The 14,688-nt window shown below is 42.3% G+C and overlaps 1 protein-coding gene across 2 annotated transcripts in view; it reads right to left on the bottom strand.

The window, feature by feature from the left end:
* The window catches only part of LOC115502257 (zinc finger protein 418-like), a 98,298-nt gene that overhangs the window by 80,303 nt on the left and 3,307 nt on the right, over positions 1-14,688 (bottom strand). The window contains exon 3 of one of the 2 annotated variants that reach the window (XM_030297449.1): positions 8,092-11,388. The exons of the other annotated variant lie outside the window; for it this stretch is intronic. Coding sequence (XP_030153309.1) covers positions 8,228-11,388 — 3,161 coding nt within the window. The 3' untranslated portion in view covers positions 8,092-8,227. Of the gene's footprint in view, positions 1-8,091; positions 11,389-14,688 lie in introns of those variants that run through there. 2 annotated transcript variants of the gene reach the window in all.

The following is a 14,688-nucleotide window of genomic DNA, read 5'->3' on the forward strand; positions in this document are numbered from 1 at the left end:
AAATTGCCTGAATGTCAGAAATGAACTAGAAAAAGTGGATAGACTTTTACTCACTGCTTCAATAGGCACAGGTGAAGCATCACATGTCATTATTATTAATTTTTTTGATGTATAAGAGGTACCAGGAAAAAAAAAAACTTGTGAAGAATCTGTCTCCATCGAGCCAGCATTACAGTTAAGAAAGATGGACAATAACAAAATATTGAATCTAAGATGACAGTTCCTTGCATGAAAAAAAAAGACAGTTTGAGGGATGATCAGGGAACGAAGGAAGATGCAATATAATCTAGGTAGTAATGGAGAACCTCATTGACAAGATCATTACAGGCAGTATTTGAAAAAAGATGAATGACTAAGCTATGCAGATATGTTGTATATATTATCTAAACACAGGAAGCCACCAGTGTCCTGTCCCAGGCAAAGCCAAGTGCCAGTGCACACGGAACTAGATGTGGGGCAGAGTTTAAGGAGGTGGTCAGAGAAAAACATGGAAGAACTGTAAGGCTGTCTAGGTTTCTGTAAGAATTTTGAATTTTCTCTAAATAAAATGGGAGCCATTACAGGGTTTGACCAAAACACAGACACTATCCACTTTGTACACTGAAAGGTTCATGTTGACTGGTGGGTGGAGACTACACTGAAAATAAAGTTAGGAAGAGGAAGAACAGTTACACACCCAATGAGGAAACCCAGGTAAAAGATGCTGGCTCTGTCCAGGCTAGTTGCAGAGAAAACAATGGAAAGTGTTCACATTGTTGACAAATTCTGAGACAGAGCAAGTAGGATATCCAGTAGGAATGGATACGGGGAGTGAAAATAAAATGAATCAAAGATGGTCCCTAGATTTGTGGGCTCTGCAACTGGGAAGATGAAGCTGGCATCATCTGAGGTCAGGAAGGCTGGCCAGAGCAGGTCACATTTCTGTGAAAAATCACACAACATAGTGAAAAATACTACCCAATTTGGATATATGTTTTACTCCTAATTTAAACCATAGGAATTGTATAGTGTCCCATTTAAATGTAATATTGTATTATGAACATCTTATCTTATAATTCAAAGTATTATCAATATGTGATTCTATTATTTTGTAAATGGTAAGGCATTGTGTTAAGCTTCTGTCTGCAGCTTCAGCCCTCATTAACCCTCTCCCTGCACAGAAACTTTCAGCCTCATTAATCTACTTGCCTTCCTGGAATATCCTATACATTTGTACTTCTGTGCATCTTCCTAACTGCTTTTCTTTTCTCATGAACACTTAGTGAACAAATGACAGGTGTGAAGCTCTATGGATGCAGCATGGGTGGAACAGACACAGAGCCTTTGCTCAAATGGACCTTGGCTGCTAGAGGAAGAGGCAAGTATCACAAAACTGATGCCTGCCCTCGATTCTTCACTGAGGCATCTCACCTATCCTTCAAGGCTACCACTAAGGACCCTTTCCTAATACCCAACAGCTTCACTAACCCTCGTTTGTCCTCAATGTTCTCATAACATTCCAATCTTCATCATTTAGTGTGGCATCATAGAAGGATTACTTTGGCTTTCCTACCTGTAGGGCTTTGGCTAATACATCAGTGTCCCCATTGCCACAGAACTCCCAGCATGAGCAGGGGAGGGGCAGAGAGAGAGAGAGAGAGACACAGAATCTGAAGCAGGCTCCAGGCTGTCAGCATAGAGCCCAATGCAGGGCTCGAACCCATGAACCATGAGATCATGACCTGAGCCAAAGTTGGACGCTTAACCGATTGAACCACCCAGGTGCCCCAAGTGTTCGTGGTATATTAAGGAAGACAGCAAATTCCTTGCTATTCCTCCCACTGAAAAGTGACTCTATTTCAACTTACCTCAAAACCGGATGACTTGTTTGACTGAAAGAACTGGTGGATGCATTTTTTTTTCATCTCTGAGAACAAGACACAAAGAGTTTGCAGCTTCTCTGTGAGCTTCTAGATACACCTGGACTTCCATGTAAGAAGTTTGACCATGTATATGTGAATGCTCTAGTTCAAAGTTCCTGCTGAGCCCACCTTTCCAGCCATCTATTAAGGCAGCACAGGAACGTGGGTGAATCATCCCAGGCTCCCTAAACCAACCCACCCACTACCTGAATGTCTCTAAGTATAATTTCTGTTGATACAGTGAAGAGAATTACCCAACTGAAACTTGTTCAGTTTTCTGACCCCCAAAACTGAATTAATGCACTATTTTTTTGTTTATTTATTTTGAGAGAGAATGTGTATGCGAGCAGAGGAGGGGCAGAGAGAGAATCCTAAGCAGGCTCTGTGAAGTCAGCACTAAACCCTGTATGGAGCTCCATCTCATGAACCCTGAGACCATGACCTGAGCCAAAATCAAGAATTGGATTTCTAACCAACTGAGCCACCCAGGTGTCCCCATTATTTGCTATTTTAAATCACTTAAGTTTGGGGTCATGTTTTTACACAACAAAAGACACCTGCAAAAGTACTTCATTCTTTTCACCCACCTAATTATTAGCTTCCTCCAAGGACAAGTAGAAGCCTCACCCTCTATTTATAAGTTCTTTCACATACTCATTCTTCCCTCTTGGGATCTGTCATGGTCCAAAGAACTCACAAAAAATGAAGAACTTATCTAAAAGGTGAGGTTCTCTCCTTAATGAATCAAGAAGAAAGAAAAATTCTAACTTGGATAAATGAAGATGTTTGAACTCTCCTCTTTTCAGTGCCCCCTTAGACCTCAACATCTTTGAATATATTCAAGATTCTCTCTCTCTCTCTCTCTCTCTCTCTCTCTCTCTCTGAGTGATTGGAGACCAGCCCTGGGGCCAGGTAAAAGAATCGTGGGGGATGACTGTCCTTTCCTCCCCACCCTGGCAGGTGGAGCTTATCCTCAAGACAAAAACTACTGGACAAGTCAACCAGCAGTTCAGATATCATGGTCACCTGGAGGTGAATGTGAAGAGCTGCCCTGTGGTCTCTGACCCAGAACCTGTCTTTTGAGGATGTGCCCATGTTCATTCAAGGAAGTCGGAAGGAGCCTTCTTAAAAAAATTTTTTTTAATGTTTATTTATTTTTGAGAGGGGGGGGGGGGAGAGAGGAGACACAGAATCTGAAGCAGGTTCCAGGCTCCGAGCTGTCAGCACAGAGCCCAAAGCAGGGCTCAAACTCAAACTGTGAGCTCATGACCTGAGCCGAAGTCAGATGCTTAACCAACTGAGCCACCCAGGCGCCTCAGAGCCTTTATGTGGAAGACAGGGGTGTAAAAGAAACCCTGCTTGTGTGTCAGGCGACCTGCATTCTGGCCTCAGGTCTGACATAATTTTTATTACGTTGGGGAAGATCCTTTCCCCATTCTCCCAGAGAAAGGTATACCTCTGTGTCCCATTTTGTACAAGATGGCTAGGCTGTTGATCCTAGCAACCATTTAAACAAGCTAGTGTTTTCACACTTCATTGAAGCACAATTTAAACTGTTAAAAGTGTACCTATTTAAAATATACAATTGGGGGGCCTGGGTGGCTCAGACGGTTAAGTGCCTGACTCTTGATTTCAGCTCAGGTCATGATCTCACTGTTCATGAGTTCAAGCCCTATCTCAGGTTCTACACTGACAGCCCATCACCTGCTTGGGATTCTCTCTCTCTCCCTTTCTCTCAAAATAATAAACTGAAAAAAGTAATAAAATATACACTTCATTGAGTTTTGACAAATGTTTGTACCTGTTTCATCACCACCATATATTTGGTATCAAATCGAAAAAAAACCAAAAAACCCAAAACATTACCAAGACCAATTTCAAGATTACCCCTATGTTTTTTCTAGATTTATTGTTTCAGGTCTTACATTCAAATCTTTCATCCATTTAGAACTTATTTTCATTTGTGGTATAAGACTGGTGTCCAGATTCATTCTTTCGCATGTGACTGCCCAGTTTTGCCAACATAATTTATTGGCGACTATCCTTTCTGAATTATATATTCTTGGCTTTGTCTTTATAAACAGACAAACCCATACATGCATGGGTTTATTTCTGGGCTCCCTATTCTGTTCCATTGATATTTGTGTGTTTCTATGTCAATAATGAGTTATGAAGGCTTGCTTAATTTCAAACTCTTATATTCCTGGAGTATGATTTCATATTTGTAAAATTCTACACATTGTGTGTTTATCAGGTTAATTTCATACAATATTCTGTGATGAGGCTGTATCCTTCCAATACCTCCCCATTCTCAGAACTTCACAATCAGATAAAGGGTGTTTCGTTAAAGCACAATGACTTAAATGCTTTCTAACTAGCTAAACAGGTCACCAACTGACTTTTGCACTCTATAATACTAAGGTCATTTCTGACCCAGTCATACCTGCATAATTTTATGATAAAACGTCAATATAAAGTTATACCTTTGCCTGATGACAGTTAATGGATACTGTTAAGCAATGAAGCCACAGTAAATAAAGCAGTTTACTTACCAACACTGATCCTACCATGTCACACAGAGGGAGAAGCGTCATAAAGTGAGCCCTCACTAACTTGCTCTATGTCTTTCTCAATCATTCATTTCTCTGCATGTCTGTTCCTCTATCCATTTTCTATTGTTCCTGTAATAGATTACTACAAACTCAGAGGTTAAAACACTGCATATGTATTATCGCACAGTTTCTGTAGACAATATATAGTAGGATCTTGCTTTGGGGCCCATTGTGAAAATCTTTTAATTAGTTTTCCACCATTCAAAGTGATTATTGATATAGTTAGATTAACATATACCATATTTGTTACTGATTTCTATTCATCACCCTTGTTCTTTGTCCCAATTTGTCTTCCACTCTTTTCCTGCTTTTTATGGTTTTAACTGAGTATTTTATGGTACTCCATCTTCTTTTGTTCCTTAGCATACCAGTTATACTTTTTGTTGCCCTCGAATTTGCAATAAACATTGACAACTAATCCAAATCTACTTCTTTTTAATGCTGATTTTATTTTTGAGAGAGAGAGAGAGAGACAGTGTGCACACATGCTCAAGGAGAGGAGGGCCAGAGAGAGACAGAGGATGTAAAGCAGGCTCTGCACTAACTATGGGACTCAATCCCATGAAACGTGAGATTGTGATCTCAGCCTAAGTCAGACGCTTAACTGACTGAACCAACCAGGAGCCCTTCCAAATCTACTTTCAAATACTACACCACTTCAAGGATACTATACCTTATCATAACAAAATAATCTCAATTCCTCCTTCCAGTCCCTTTTATCATTGACATCATTCATTCTATGAATATCAAAGCCTAATATCTGCACACACACATTAAGATAATCATAAATAACAGAATATATTGTTGATGTAACAACTGTTTGGCTCAGTTGGCAGAGCATGCAACTCTTAATTTTAGGGCCATGAGTTTAAGCCCCTTGTCGGGTGTGGAGCATACTTAAAAATTGTTAAATAATAATATTAAAAAAGAAAAATATATTAAAAAATTTTTTAATATTTATTTTGACAGAGAGACAGAGACCGAGCAGGGGAGGGACAGAGAGAGAGGGAGACACAGAATCCAAAGCAGACTCCAGGTTCTGAGCTGTCAGCACACAGCCCAACGTGGGGCTCAAACTCACAAACTGTGAGATCATGACCTGAGCCCAAGTCAGACGCTTAACTGACTGATCCACCCAGGTGCCCCAGAAAAATACTTTTTTTACGTTGTTATTCTTCCTGCAATACTTTCTTTATGTAGATCTAAGTTTCTGACCCATATCACCTTCCTTGTCTCTAAAGTTCTTTTCACAATTCTTGCAAGCAAGATCCTATGGTCATCCCCCTTCCCCAAATTCATGTGAAAAAATCCTAACCCCTAAATATGACACTTTTGGGAGGTGCTTAGGTTATAAGGTTAGAGCCCTCATGAATGGGCTTACTGCCTTTATAAAAGGAGCTCCACGAAGATCCCTTATTTCTGGGGTGCCCGGATGGCTCAATTAGTTAAGCATCCAACTCTTGATCTCAGGATCATGAGTTAAAGCCCCATATTTGGCTCCATCCTGGACCTGCAGCCTACTGAAAAAAAAAAAAATCCCTAATTTCTTTAATCATGGAAGAATGTAGCAAGAAAAGCCAACTAGGAACCAGGAGGAGGATCTTGACCAGAGAACTCACCCATGCTGGCGCCTTGACCTTGGACTTGCCAGCCTCCGGAACTGTGAGAAATGAATGTTTATCTTTCTATAAATTACCCAGTCTGTAGTACTTTGTCATATCACCCAAAATGGAATAAGATGGCAGGTTTGCTGACAAAACGTTCCCTAGTTTTTCTTTCAGAAATGCTGTTTGCCCTGCACTGTCGAAGGATAATTTTGCCAGGTAGACAACTCTAGCCTGATGAGTTTTTCTCTCAACACTAAATATTTCATTCCTCTCCTGTCTTGCTTGCATGATTTCTGAGAAAATGGATGTAAGTCTTTGTTCTTCTGGAGCTAAGGTATTTTCTTCCCTCAGGCTTCTTTAAAAACTTTATCTATGATTTCAAGTAAGTTGAAAATAAAACACCTACATGTGGGTCTTTTTTTCTTCTTGCATTTATCCTGTTTAGTGTATTCTAAGCTTTCTGAATATGTGGTTCATTGCCTGATATTAATTTGTCCTTAACAATTTATTTCAAAAAATATAATCACTATGGAGATTGAGTCCCTCACTGGCACCACAGACTTGTACATGCCATTGCACAGCATGTATGTATGAGTTGGGTCAAGGACCTCTGGGCCACATAGACTGTGCGGTGTCCCTCAGGGAACTACTGGGAAAAGAGTGGCTAGAGCAATAGGCAGGTCACTGTCTTAGGGACCCACAGTGGGAAATCCATGTCCAGGGTGAAAAAGGGAGACTCAGCCCATAGAGTCCTACCTAAATAGCATTGCTGGGTGTGCCACCCCCTTCAGGTGTCTCACCCACTCCTTGCATGTCAACCCAGCCCTCCAACCTGGCACAGTGGTCCCCTGGCATGCCCCACACTGCTGTCCACAAGGCTCAGCCACTTCCTCAAAATCATCTCTGAGATGTTACCACACTCACACCAGGGTCTGCAAAGGAAAAGACTTCACCATGTTGCTGCACAGAATGCTACCTCTTGCCTCTTCCTTCTGGATGAGGCCTTTCCCCACATGACCAGTTGGGCATCACAAGATGGTAACGTCCCTAAGATGAGTCTTTCTCTGCAAGATACCACCAAGAACTCAGATCAGGTGCTGTGGATAAACAATGTGTCACATCCACATTCTAACTGAGAAGGGAATGAGAAGTTCCAACAATCCATAATTCCTATCGCCAATGACAAACCACAGAGACCAGCTTGCCATAGCATATTGGGGTGGTGACTGATATATATTGTGGGAACCTGCCAGGTGGCATTGGTGAAATGACTTCTGCTACAGAAACTGGCAGTGACTTCAATCTAGCAATGACTCCGGACACATCAGAAGCACAACACAGCTCCTCAAGTTTTCCCAAACAGCTGGAACTTAGGGTAAGTCACTCCACTGGGGACATTCAAGTGAACAAGGTTTGTTCCAGCTAAGTGGCTGCTTCACAAAGGCACTCCTCCACTGTGATTACACTACTCAAGGAAATACCACCTGCTCTGCTACCTTAAAGCCCTTTGGCAGTGTGAACTCTAAGTGTGCAATGAAGACAGAGGACTGGCAAAAGGAATTGTGTCATTCCCCTCACTCATGAGGCCTTACCCAGGGTAATTTCTGATTTTTATGAAACTGTATCCTTCGCCAAAAGATTGCCCACATTCTTCACATGTCTTAGCTCAGGCTGCTCTAACAAAGTACCACAAACTAGGTGACTTGCAAACAACAGAAACTTCTTTCTGGAGGCTGGGTAGCCAACCTAACATTCCCTATAGGGTCCGGTTCCATGTCTGGTGAGGAGCAACTTCCTGATTTATAGATGATCTTCTCAAAAGGGTCCTCACATGGTACCCAGAGGAAGCAAGCTCTCTTAGAACTGGTATGAAGACAATAAACCCATTCATGAGGGTTCCATCCACACTCATGACCCATTCTGATTCAAATTACCTCCCAAAGACATCATCTGCTAATCCTGAATAGAAGATAGGAAGAGAAATACAACTTCTAGTGAACATAAACAATTCATAATTGATCACTCAGAAGGGCTTCATCTACTATACTTTCTGTTGTTGAGTGAGACTGGAGCTTTGGCTGAAAGACTGCCCACATTCACAGCACTCCTAAGGCCTTTCTCCAGTGTGAACTCTTTGATGATAACTAAGAGCAGGATGACTGATAAAAGATTTCCCACATACAGTGCACTCATAAGGCCTTTCTCCTGTGTGAAGTCTCTGGTGTTGAATGAATGTTGCCTTCCACTTAAAAGATTTCCCACATTTATTACAATTGTAAGGCCTTTCACCCGAGTGAACCTTTATGTGTACATTGAGGCTATTTCTTCGGAGAAAGGACTTGCCACATTCACTGCATTCATACGGTCTTTCTCCAGTGTGAACTCTCTGGTGAGCATGTAGGACAGAACTAGCTGTAAAAGATTTCCCACATTCATTGCACTCATAAGGCCTTTCTCCAGTGTGAACTCTCTGGTGAGATCGGAGGGAATAACTACAAGCAAAAGATTTCCCACATTCACTACACTTATAAGGCCTTATTCCAAGGTGACTTTGATGATGATACTGAAGGGCATGGCTACGACTAAAAGATTTCCCACATTTATTGCACAGATAAGGTTTTTCCCCTGTGTGAATTCTCTGGTGTTCAAGGAGTTTTGACTTGCAGGTGAAAGATTTCTCACATTCATTGCACTTATAAGGCATTTCACCAGAATGAACCTTTCTGTGTACTTTGAGACTATTTCTTTGGATAAAGGACTTGCCACATTCACTGCATTCATAAGGCCTTTCTCCACTATGAACTCTCTGATGATAAAGGAGGACAGACCTAGTGGTAAAAGTTTTCCCACATTCACTGCACTCATAAGGTCTTTCTCCAGTGTGAACTCTCTTGTGATTACGGAGGATAGAGCTAGCAGTAAAAGTTTTCCCACATTCACTGCACTCATAAGGCCTTTCTCCAGTGTGAACTCGCTGGTGAGAACGAAGGACAGAACTAGTGGAAAAAGGTTTCCCACACTCACTGCACTCATAAGGTCTTTCTCCAGTGTGAACTCTCTGGTGTTCAATGAATGATGACTTACACTTGAAAGATTTCCCACAATCATTACACTTGTAAGGCTTTTCATCTGAGTGAACCTTTAGGTGTACATTGAGGTTATTTCTTCGGGAAAAAGACTTGCCACACTCACTGCACTCATAAGGCCTCTCCCCAGTGTGGACTCTGTGATGATAATGGAGGTCAGACCTAGAGAAAAAAGATTTCCCACATTCACTGCACTCATAAGGCCTTTCTCCTGTGTGAACTCTCTGGTGATAATGGAGGGCAGAAGTGTCAGCAAAAGATTTCCCACATTCAGTACACTCATAAGGCCTTTCTCCAGTGTGAAATCTCTGGTGATAACGAAGGCCTGAACTAGTGGTAAAAGATTTCCCACATTCACTGCACTCATAAGGCCTTTCTCCAGTGTGAACTCTCTGGTGTTGAATGCATGCTGACTTACACTTAAAAGATTTCCCACATTCATTACACTTGTAAGGCCTTTCATCTGAGTGGACCTTTGCATGTACATTGAGATTATTTCTTCGGAGAAAGGACTTGCCACATTCACTGCACTCATAAGGCCTTTCTCCAGTGTGAACTCTATGATGACAATGGAGGTCAGACTTAGAGAAAAAAGATTTCCCACATTCACTGCACTCATAAGGCCTTTCTCCTGTGTGAACTCTCTGGTGAGAACGGAGAGCAAAAGGAGTAGTAAAAGATTTCCCACATTCCCTACAGCCATAAGGCTTTTCCCCAGTGTGAACTCTCTGGTGATAACGAAGGGCAGAAGTATGAGTAAAAGATTTCCCACATTCACTGCACTCATAAGGCCTTTCTCCAGTGTGAACTCTCTGGTGAGAACGGAGGGCAGAAGGAGTAGTAAAAGATTTCCCACATTCACTGCACTCATAAGGCCTTTCTCCAGTGTGAACTCTCTGATGACAACGCAGGGCAGACGGAGTAGTAAAAGATTTCCCACATTCACTGCACTCATAAGGCTTTTCTCCAGTGTGAACTCTCTGATGATATCGGAGGGCAGAAGTATCAGTAAAAGTTTTCCCACATTCTCTGCATTCATAAGGCCTTTCTCCAGTGTGAACTCTGTAATGGTAACGGAGGCCAGTTCTGGAGATAAAAGCCTTCCCACACTTACTGCACTCATAAGGCCTCTCTCCAGAGTGAACTATGTAATGGTAATGGAGGCCAGTCCTGGAGGTAAAAGACTTCCCACATTCACTGCACCCATAAGGTCTTTCCCCTGTGTGAGATCTCTGATGATAAGTGAGGGCAGAGATAGAGGTAAAACATTTTGCACAGACACTACACTTATAGGGCCTTTCTGAGGTTTGAACAGAATGTATAATCGAAACTGAACTATGGCTAAAAGATGTTGAACATCCACTGCAAACATAATCATTTTCTCCACTATGCCCTCTCTGGGGATGAATGAGCACAGATTTGTGGCTTAAGGATTTCCCACATTTGTTGCACGTGTATTGCCTAGACGCAGTGAGAGTCTTTCCATGTGCAGTGTGAGTTGACATCTGCCTTAGCAATTTTCCACATTTGTTAAGCTCATGATGTCTTTCCGCAGTATGGAATCTCTGGTGTATGGCAAATAAAGATTTGTGCCTGAATGTTTTCCCACATTCACTGCACACAAAACATGGACTTCCAGGTTGGACACTCTGATCCCGAACATGTGTATGTTCGGAACAGAAGGCTTCCTTGCATTCTCCCCGAGTGTAATGACCTTTACTGCTCTGCAAAGTTGCCCTGCACTGACTGATTGTGTTTGGCTTCTCTCCAGTTTCAGTGGCCTCTTGCTGCAGATGCCCCGAGCCAGGCACGAAATCCTTCTGAACCTCTGTACAGGTAAAGGGCTTTCCTGAATCATGGAGTCCGTATCCTTTCATAAAAGAGGCCGTGTCCACACTACTTCTGAATGGTTTCTCTCCCGTATGCTGGTCCGGCTGCCGCTGAAAGTTTACGCTGAAGTAAAATCGTTGTGCGCATGCCCCACACCTCAACAGTTTCTGGCTGCTTGGTTTTCCCTGGTGCTCAGCCAAGCGGAAAACGTCTCTCAAGACCGGACCGCACATCTCACAGGGGTGGGTCTTCCGGGAAGACAGAGCTGCCTTGGGCGTGCCGGCCTGTGACACACCTACAGAAACGCTCTGTTCAAGGGGTGCCTCTGCATCCTCTGCTCCACAGCAGCAACCTGAACGCAAAGAAACTCTCATGAAATACATGGTGACTACAGTGAGGGGTAAGCCCGTCACACATATGCACCTGTCTCGTGTAGGCACGAGTTGAGTAGATGCTATTCCAGACACGGGAGTTGGAATTCAGGTGAAGGAGTTACTGGGCCCCTAAGGTCAATGCACTGTGGACAGCTCATTGGAAGGACAGAAAACCAGGGTTTCATGGAAGGAAGAGAGCCAGGGGCTACAACTTGTTTCTCTGCCCACAGCATTGGCAAGGTTCTTTTCTGCTACTGACACCTGGCTGAGTAGGAGGCTGCTGAAAAATCCAATCAAAAGAAATCTGTGGCTGTTCAAGGTCACATTAAGGATACACGAACATTTCTGGCAAATGGGTGAAGGTGAATGTTGGACTACCAAGGAAGAGCAGTGAGAGAAATGGGTAAGATGTGGAGGCCTGAGAAACGGCAATTACCCCTGCGCTGGAAGTCACAGGACTACCAAAGGAGTAGAACCCACAAGTACACAAACTGTCAACAGTGAAGAAGGAAAGGCAGGAACGAGGTGTGGCCATTGGCATGGCACCAAACTCTAGTTGAACAAAGGTACCTAGTGTGATCTGAACAGAGTCCTGATATCACACCTTCCCCAGCTGCCATTCACCAGAAAAAGGCCCCTGTGAGCCCACCTGGTCATGTCTGGATCAGGTCCATTGTATGATACAGTCCATGTATGGACTCTTCCCTGTAAGCTCCAGGTGAGCAACTACAGGGCACAGGGAGGCTAGAAATACTGAAGAAAATTGGTCACGCTGGATGGCCACGACTGTCCCAGAGCTACTCAGCGCACAACAGACTCAGAAAAGCATCCTATGTGACTGACGTTGGCAGGATGGTAGAATACGGGATTCCAGCCTTCACCAAAAAAAATCAATTCAACAGCTATTCATGAATCATAGTAGCCTCAGAGGGCTCAAGAGTCCAATCAAGACTCACTAATACACAGTGAAGCATAAAAGAGAGCACAAGCACACAGAAAGGATGGCTGGAGACGATATTAGCAGAGACATGGGGGGATGGGTAGAAAACAGGGGCTGGGGAATCTCTGTCAGCCACCAGGTGGGTGCTACTGAGGTCCCTGCTCAGCAGGGACTCCTACTGCCTGCTCCACAGAGGACACTGGCACCCCTGCCACCGAATCTCCTAAAACAGAAAGCAAAGAAATCTTGGAAACAAAAATCAAAACTGAAGGCAGCACATTTCTGATTTCAAACAACATTACAAAGCTATATAATCAAAACAATATGGCACTGGCATAAAAAATAGACCAGTGCAATTGAATAAAGAGCCCAAATTCTAACTACACATACATAATTAACTGATTTTTGGCAATTATGCCAAGAATACTCTGTTGAAAAAATAATCTCTTAAAAATTTTTTTTTAACATTTATTTATTTTTGAGACAGAGACAGAGCATGAACGGGGGAGGGTCAGAGAGAGAGGGAGACACAGAATCCGAAACAGGCCCCAGGCTCTGAGCGGCTAGCACAGAGCCCGATGCGGGGCTCAAACTCACGGACCGCGAGATCATGACCTGAGCTGAAGTCAGACGCTCAACCCACTGAGCCACCCAGGCGCCCTGAAAAAATAATCTCTTTAAGACTGTTGTCGAATCTGATATTCCAAATGAAAAAAAATTATGTACAGGATCTCCATGTTACAGCTCTCATGGAAATAAACTTGAAATTAATTAAAAATTTCAACACATGACATCAAACCCTAAAACTCTTAGAAAAAAACTAGGGAAAAGTCTCCTTAACCTTACTATTGTCAATTTTTTTTTAATATGACATCAAAAACACACACAACAAAATAAAAAAGAAACAAGTAGGATTATAGCAAATTGCAAAGTAGCAGCAGAACCAGACACACAGAAGACAGTGAAAAGGAGATACAATTGGCCAACAAGGGCTTGGAGCACTAATCAGCAGGAAACGCAAATCAAAATCATAAGTTATGTGGGGTGTTGGGGGGCTCAGTCGTTTTAGGCATCGCTTGATTTCTGCACAACACTCGGTTTGGAACCTGCTTAAGATTCTCTCTCTCCCTTGCTTGCATGTGCTATCTCTATCAGTCTCTCATTCAAAAAAACAAAACAAAAACAAAAAACAAAAACACCCCCACAAGATATCATCTTATACCTGTTAAAATGGCTATGACCAAAAAACAAGAGGTAACATGTTGGTGAGGATGTGGAGAAAAAAGAATGGCTGAACACTGTTGCTGGGAATGTAAATCAGGTAAGTCATTATAGGAAATAATAGGGAGGAGTCACAAAAAAAATTTTAAATCAAATTGCCACATGGCCCACCATTGCCATTTCTAGGTACGTATCCCAAGGAAACAAAATCAGAATCTACACGAAGTGTCTGCACATCCACATCCACTGTAGTATTATTCACAACAGTCAACATAGGGAAACATGATTAAGTGTGCATGAGCTGATAAGTGACAACACTTAGTACACACACAAGTGTAGGAATATTCAGCCATAAAAAAGAACGTAAAACGGGCACTTACCACAATACGGATGAACACGAAAAACTTACTCTAAGTGAAATAAACCACACAGGACAAGACAAATACTGCATGGTATTTTATTTGGGTATTCTTACAAAATATTTGAACTCATAGAGACAGAAAGTAGAATGCCAGAAGCTCTGGACTGGGGGAAATGGGGAGATGACGGTTATGAGTACACACTTTCATTTATAAGATGAGTAAGTTTGAGGATCTAAAGGACAGCATGTTGACTACGCATGTTAATACTGACTGTACTGTAACTTAAAATTTGCTGAGAGTAGATATTAAGCTTTCTCACCACGAGCCTGAAAAAGGTAATTATGTCAAGTAATCAGTGTGCTGATCACCTTCATTTTGGTAATAATTTCATAATGTTTAAGTATATCAATTCATCTTGTAATATACTTTCAATGATACAATTTGGTCAATCAAACCTTAACAGAGCTGAATGGCGAAGGGCAGGTATACGAAAAATGTAAACACTACAAGAAGAACCACATAAGATAGTCTTGAGGAGTAGCCCATAGTCCACTTGAGTGTGACCAAGCCAATGCCTGCAATTTTTTTTTTAAAAAAAAAAAAAAAAAAATTTTTTTTTTTCAACGTTTATTTATTTTTGGGACAGAGAGAGACAGAGCATGAACGGGGGAGGGGCAGAGAGAGAGGGAGACACAGAATCGGAAACAGGCTCCAGGCTCCGAGCCATCAGCCCAGAGCCCGACGCGGGGCTCGAA

This window comes from Lynx canadensis, chromosome E2 (assembly GCF_007474595.2).
Source record: "Lynx canadensis isolate LIC74 chromosome E2, mLynCan4.pri.v2, whole genome shotgun sequence".
In the NCBI taxonomy this organism is placed as follows: Eukaryota; Metazoa; Chordata; class Mammalia; order Carnivora; family Felidae; genus Lynx; species Lynx canadensis.